The sequence below is a fragment of the Phoenix dactylifera genome, chromosome 5 (genome assembly GCF_051530095.1).
Source record: "Phoenix dactylifera cultivar Ajwa chromosome 5, Ajwa_hap1_PhDact_Kaust_v1.1, whole genome shotgun sequence".
In the NCBI taxonomy this organism is placed as follows: domain Eukaryota; kingdom Viridiplantae; phylum Streptophyta; class Magnoliopsida; order Arecales; family Arecaceae; genus Phoenix; species Phoenix dactylifera.
Genome location: NC_143194.1, coordinates 5,754,014 through 5,761,417, shown reverse-complemented (window position 1 = coordinate 5,761,417; position 7,404 = coordinate 5,754,014). Strand labels below are relative to the sequence as shown.

Genomic DNA, 7,404 nt, shown 5'->3' with positions numbered 1-7,404 from the left:
TATTAAAAAAGAAAAATACTGCATATCAAGCAAGCTTCCAATAACAATGTTACTACAACGATTCTCTACTAAAATTACATTTTCAGACTGTTGGAAAAAAAATATATTATCTAGAAATTGTTATATCATTATTTTATAATAGTATTATAAAAAAATAATTCACTAAAATAATTTTAGAAGATTGAAGAAAAGTTTGTCTAGACAAAGACGTGTGATATACAGTGCTCTAAGAACATGATTCACCCCCTACGTGCGGGATTGCAGCGACCTCGTCTCCAAGATACAACAACTCGGCTTAGCCCGATACTCCTATAACGAGCACAATTGTTGGAGAAGTTGACCCAACTGGCTCCTTAAGATACTAAGAAAAGAAAAAAAAGATTAAAAAAAGAAAATAAGAAAGAAATTTTAAAACTTTTTTTAATTAAAACTCCAACAAAGCATGTACCCTTTTTAAAGAACTAGGGCAACGCTGGAGGGAAACAGGTGACGGTGGTGCTCAGACTGGCGTTCGACTGATTTGTCATGCCGTGGTTGGCGGGAATGCGTGTGGAGCGCATGGGAGGTGTCTTCCGGGTCCGTCCCTCTGCAAAACTTCAGCGTACGTCGCACGTCCTTGACTGTGACCATCCAACGGTTGCTTGCAGTCCTGTCCCGTTGCCTTCTTCTCTGTTCCATTGTGTTGTCTACTACTGTGATAAGGCCGGTTCGTTGTCTCAAGGAGGGATGCTCTGGTGTGGTGTGTGTCCTGCCAAACCTGTAAGTCATTTTGCTTGCTCTGGTGCAGTTCGGCGGTGGTGTCCGTTGGTGATTTCTGGTTACCTTCATCCATCTCCCTATGAGAGTAGGAAAGGGGGGTTTGAGAAACCGTGTGGCTTTTGTTGTATTCTGAAGGAGTGGGTGGTTCCCGGATGTTGGATGATGGTTTCTATTGTGGGTGGAGTGGACTGGTTCTTGGGGGAAACAGTGAAGTCTGGAAGGCAAAGGAGGAGGGAACCGGAGGAGTTTGGGACAATGGTGAATGAGGGCCGTGTGAGCTGGGACGCACCAAGGACTATATCTTATATATGAAGTCCTTGGAAGGCCATAAAGATTCCTTCGTAAAATCAGCTTTATTAATGCCAAATAGATCGGACACTATGGTTCACTCTCTCTTCTTTGATAACGTGATCAGTAGATCCAAGATAACAAGATATTTTTAACAATAAAGCAGTTATCCATATGCAATTCAAAAAGCCAAATCTTGTAAAAAGACAGTAACTTCACCCATTTAATCGCACTTCTGATAGCGGCTACTTTTACAGGAAAAGAAACTACAGTTTAATGAAATAAGACATATCTATCCATATGCATGCTGGTGATGATGATGGACCATTGTAAGCAGTACATTATAGTTGCATGCGCTCACCCTCATGCACCTTGGACAAGTTTCGCCATGGCGTAGGCAGCAGCAGAAGCAAGTGCTCCAATGAAGGCTGTCTGAATAGCACTTTGAAGAGGACGGTTGCCAGTGAAGTGGCCCTTCAAGCAGCCAAAGATAAGAAGCGCCGTGAGGGTTACACCAATTGATGTCAGCATCGCCTTCTCAGCTGTCGTGATGAACACATAGGGCAAGAGAGGCACCAGGCCACCCACTATATATGCCAGGGCAATTGTTAGAGCACTCTGCAATGCCCTCCTTGGCTCGGGCTTCTCAAGGCCTAGTTCAAACCTGAAAGACAGGATCAGTTACTGTCATAGCCATAATGAACAGTTGTTTCATCTTCTTCGAGTTGGCTATATGAAGCTTAGTTCATCTAGATACTAATTATCCGAGCATTGATGTAAGTCAGACTATTGTTTGAAAAGGTGATTGCTAATGCTGTTGTCATTCTGATGATGTTCATCTTGACTTGCTTGTTGTTTGAGAGATCAAAAGAAGAGGATGACCGGATCATAATTTTATAACATAAATAATAAGCAGTGGACATAATTTTATGATTTTATTGAAAGTGGTTCTTCAGTTAAATTGTAGTGACGTAGGTATATTCTGGTGCCATATTTTGCACCAGTCATACCTAACTGATCTTGCAGCATGTAAGCATGAAATACAAGCTTCACAAGAAACAAGAATAATTTACTCAAATGCCTAAGGTGCATTCTATATTCATACAATCTACACATGCTTATGCCTAAAATATTTGTACTAGATCTTCTTTTATTAATATACTTAATTTTTGGGAAATATACTCATCATGACTTCAAAGGAGCGATTTGATACATGTAGATGGAAAGAAGGATAGAAATAGATCTAAAATCATATAAGATGAAATAATAAGGACGGACATGATATCTATAAAGTATAAATTTAGACCAACCAGAGCAGAAGAAAGGATTCATTAGCGACTCCAACAAGTTTAGGACCAATTTATGTTACAAGGATCCACCTTGTAAGATCCAATGTTTACATACACCAGCAACTGCATAGTTGTCAAGGAAAACAGGTGTATATAAATCCAGCATATCTTTCCAAAATAATTCTCAACATTTATGCCCTCAAATCTCCCATGCTTTCTTTAAAACCAAAAGTATTACTTTCAATTTGAACTCAAAATTTCCTCCAAAGATAACTAGGATTGTGAACTTAAGCTGTTTGCCATGAATGTTATTATCTCAAAAAATAAAAAAAAAATGGTAAGAAGCAAATAATAAGTTGATTCTTTTTGTGGTAGCCAAAAAAAGATTCTTTGAACAGAAAAGAAACCTGATACTTTTTTTTTAAGACAATTCATCAATACACACTTTTCATTTTAAATGGATTCACCTTTGCTTTTCTTCAGAAAGCCTCATGGAAAGCTCATCCACGACAAGAAACAAAGGTTCGATATTCAAAGCATCTTGCAACGAACATAGAAAATGTTGAACTTAATTTCTCTGATTTTTCAGAAAAAATATATTTTACTTTCGTATTAGCGAAAATAGGTATTTTTTTTATTTGGACTTGAGTAATCCAATAAGCACTACTCTCATAGAAAGGCATATATGAAGTTAAAATAAGGCACACAAATTGATAATAGATGCATATGAAATCTAGGTAGCTTAATATTTATAAACATTCTTGTAAGCAATCATGAGGATAGGGACATAGCGGTCCACTAAAAATTAGAACATACATGCACATATGCAAATATTTAGTAGTCTCCCATGGTTTTTCCCCTAAATCTAAGTACAAAGTGAAAAGTAGTCAAAAAAAAAAAAAGCTTATCACTTGTTTGTACTTAGGTCTAGGGGGCAAAGTCACTTGGAATCATCAAATGCATATTCTTGGCAAATTAAATAAATAAGTCTAACCATCCCCCCCTCCCTAAATCAATATGTAAAATTTAAATAAAAATATAATAATATTTTGAGTGGGCCTTTCTAGTTGAGCCCCTAATTAGAGAAGATCGATGCATGGTGTTATAAAAGTATTTTGCATGAATACCTTCTTAAATATCAAATTTTGTATGAATACCATTTCAAAATTAATAATTGCATGTATACCTTCGTAAAGCACTTGTTTTGCTATTTTACCTTTTTTTATCCTTATTTTTGCATAAGTACTCATACCATCTAATACCATTAAAAAATTAATGGTTTCGAATTAAAATAACTAAAATATTTTCAAGGATAGACGTGAAAAAACATTTATAAGACGATCGCGATAAGGACAAAAAAATAAATTCAAAAATTTATTTTATTTTTAATTAAAATAAATATGGTTTTTATTAACAGTGTTAAAAAAATCGTTATATTAGAGCTTCTGTGCAAAAAACAGTATTTTATGAGGATAAAAAAATAAATATAAATTTTAATAAAATATTCATATAAATTTGATTTTTTATAAGGGTATTGATGGAAAAAAAAATCTATGATAAAAATACCCAGGTTTTCTTACAAAATTCCCACCACGGTGCTCCACAATGAAGTTCTAGTGTCCCTGCCGAAAAGAATAGCTTAACCAGTTCCACAAATAAAAAATCCACTTACTTCATCATGAAATCGAGCCATGCTTGCGGATTTTTCCGGAGCGCGTTCACCATCGGATTATACTCGTGCGGCTGAAGCCCATACTGCGACAGAATATCCCCGATCTCCGCCGCCTCTGACAAAATCTGACCGTCAGATCAAACTCGAACGGCCAAAGGAAGCCCCACCATAACAATGAAACGGTGTGCACGCACTCACCTGCATCCGGGACCGTGATGATTTCCTCCTGCTCCCGCTTCAACTCTCGCATGTAGTGGTCCGCCTCGCGCTTCGCCGCCAGATACCTGCCACGTGTACAAATCAAAACCAAAAGCAGCACCTCAAGCCAATCTTGACCGTTGATTCGGTGAATCCTTCTTTCCCCGCGTCGTTGGGCGGTTCCGGAATATCCTAGACTTGGGAATCTCCCGCTTCGATTACCGCACCAAAAAAACAACAAAAAAAAAAACTCCGGCCTTTGCCTTTCAGGCCGCAACGGTCTCGGGACACCACCACCGATTCCATTTTTGGACGGGTCCGAGGGTGGTGGTAACCTCACCGAAGACGAGCGATTAATTAGTGACGGGATTGGGGTAGAGAGGAGGAGAAGTACCCGCCGAGGCCCATGGAGATGGCGCCGGCGGCGACCTCGGCGATGCCGGCGGTGAGGATGATGGAGGAGGGGGCGGAGGTGCCGGATAGCCCGGCGGCCAGTGCGAATGGGACGGTGAGGCCGTCGGAGACGCCCATGATGACGTCCCGGACCACCTGCCCCGCCGTGAAGTGATTCTCCTGATGCTTCTGCAGAAGCTTCTCCGTCGCCGACGTCGAACCCATCGCCGCCGCCGACGTGGTTTTGGTCACCGCCCTGCCTTCTTCGAGCACCATTCCTCTTCTTTGGTCTCTTCGAGGTTCGGTTTTTTCCGTCTTTGGCTGGCAGTAGAAATGGGGAGACGCAAGGCCATTATAATCTGCGGACGCGTGTGCTGTGAATTCTGGGAGCGTCCGAAAGAAGACAATAGAATCACGTATTTTACGGAAATGCCCAAGACCGCTCGAGCATTAATGTTGTACGGTGATATGGTATATCGCATCCTTGCCCAATGGCCGTGCAAAGATAGGCTCTTGACGTATTTTTAATCTAAGTGCAGTGTTTCCATTCATCCTTCGCTTCCATTTATTGAAAATGTGATTATAAGGGTCTGAGATATTAGCTCGCTGGATTAGTAGGTTTATGTTGTCATATATTGTGATCGCAATGTATGATGGCCTTTGTGTATCATTCTAGCTAGCTCCTTTTTAACTTTGGAAAATTGGGAAAGAGTGCCATATGAAGGGATTATTGGATTGAGATACGGTGCTTCCCATCCAGTATTCATCCATGTATTGCAATCTCCATATGTGACAATACAAACTATTTTCTTAAATTTAATGACTGTCAGAAACTTATAACAATTTAGGTTTAGCAATTTTTTTGTAGCATTAATGATATCTGTTGTAGAGCTTAAACAAATGCTATATCATCATTACACCATAAAATTGTCAAATATTTGTAGTCGTGTTTCCTATTTGTATATTTCAATGATAAGGTTATTGTTAAAATAGGTAATATTTATTTCCTGAAAAAACTTGTTCACAGCTAGAGTGGACAAATAACAGCTATTATTTGCCTTACAATGTAATGTAGCAAAATCAATTTTTATGGAGCATATTAAAGGTATATATGGTAGACTTATCAGCAAAATCCTTTTTTTATGGAGCATATTCAAGGTATGTATGGTAGACTTATTGCCTCAAGAAACAAAAAAAGTTGAATAAAACATTATTTTACCAAAGTTTAGATATGTGACAGTAACACGCAGCTCTTCAAAACTATTAGAGAGATAGGCCTGATCCACTTGACCGGCACAGATAAAGAAAACAACCCAAAAGAAAAAAGAAACAAAAAAAATCAAAAAAGACACAAGTGCACTGCATGTATAGTGACGAAGGCAGACTTCCGATTGGAGTCTCCTTCTTCACAATTTCACTAGAGGGATTCCGATGTCGAGGTGAATTTTTGGTGCTTCCCTCCACTTTATGTAAGCCCCATTAGCCTCCCTTTTATCCCCCACCAATGATCCTAGCCACCAATTGAAGTATAGCCTTTGGTTCTCCCTTGGCTTCCTCTCAAATGCTGACCGACACCACTTTTGGTTACTGCAATTTGATGGATATAAGTTAAGATGCCTCCACGTCAGATGACAAGGGCTGTTGAGATGCTGCTGGAGAGGCTTCAAAACTAGCAAGATGACAGTATTTCTCAGCCGGTCAGTGACACTCTTTAGTAGAAGGGAGTCATTGATCCTGCCAAAAACATTCAAATAGAGCAGCAAGAATCAGGTATGGCCCAAATAATGCAGATCATAGTTAGTGATGCAGATGCAGATACAGTAGCAAATATAGTACTAATTTCTCCAACAATAATTGATACAACAATAACAACAGATGCAGCTACAATGACATGCATAGTAACAGTAAGGACGGGAACAACAAGAGTAACGAAGCAATATTCTAGAGTTCAAGAAGTTGGCTCCATCGAATTTCAAGAAGACTACAGAACCTTTGGAAGTTGAAAATTAGTTTATGAAAATGGAGAAAGCATTTGCTATTTCGAGATGTTGTGATGACGAAAAGATCCTTTAGCATCTTGCATGTTACAAGATGGACATTCAATTGGTGGTGGATCCTGGAATGCAAATATGAACAAGATAGGGAACAACTCATATAGGAGAGATTTTGAGGAGTATTTTATAACAAGTACTTCCCATGGAGTGTGATGATGCAGAAAGAGGAGGTGTTTATTCATTTGACATAAAGAAATATGACAGTTGTGAAATATGAAGCTAAATTGATGGAGCTGGCCAAATTTGTTCTAGAGTTAGTTAAAGATGAGCAAGATTGAGTACATAAATTTAAGATCAGATTGAAGATAGAAATTAGAAAACAAGTGGTGCCATACGAGTTGACTACGTATGTAGCTGTGGTGAACAAAGCATTAATAATTGAAATAAAAGTCAATTAAGCCCATGCTGAAAGGGAAAAAAATCAAAAGAAAATGAACAAGTCAGATGAATCTCAAGGTGGAATAAGAATAATAAGGATCCAACTAAGAGGTCTGTAAATGATAAAACTGAAAGAAAGAGAGTGGTAAATATTCTAAATGTGACTGAGATATGAATTGCCCTTGAAATATTGGTTTTTGTTTTGGTTGCGGTCAGAGGGCCACCGAATATCAGATTGCCCTTAAGGAAACAAGAATAAATCTACTCAAGAAAAGGAAGTCAAAAGCTATAAGGAAGAATTTATGCCCTTACACAATAGATTGCTGGGCCTCTAATGTGGTGGCAACAAGTGCCATTCCAATGTTTGATGTTT

General features: G+C 38.7%; 1 protein-coding gene across 1 annotated transcript; it reads right to left on the bottom strand.

Moving 5' to 3' along the window:
- Window positions 1-1,243: 1,243 nt before the first annotated feature.
- On the bottom strand, window positions 1,244-4,972 carry LOC120111795 (vacuolar iron transporter 1-like). Its single transcript, XM_039129697.3, has 4 exons — window positions 4,601-4,972; window positions 4,207-4,292; window positions 4,009-4,123; window positions 1,244-1,711 (listed from the first exon to the last, which is right to left on the bottom strand). Exons 1-4 carry the CDS (start codon window positions 4,873-4,875, stop codon window positions 1,411-1,413), a joined length of 777 nt encoding a protein of 258 aa, XP_038985625.1. The 5' UTR covers window positions 4,876-4,972; the 3' UTR covers window positions 1,244-1,410.
- Between the last annotated feature and the right edge of the window lie 2,432 nt (window positions 4,973-7,404).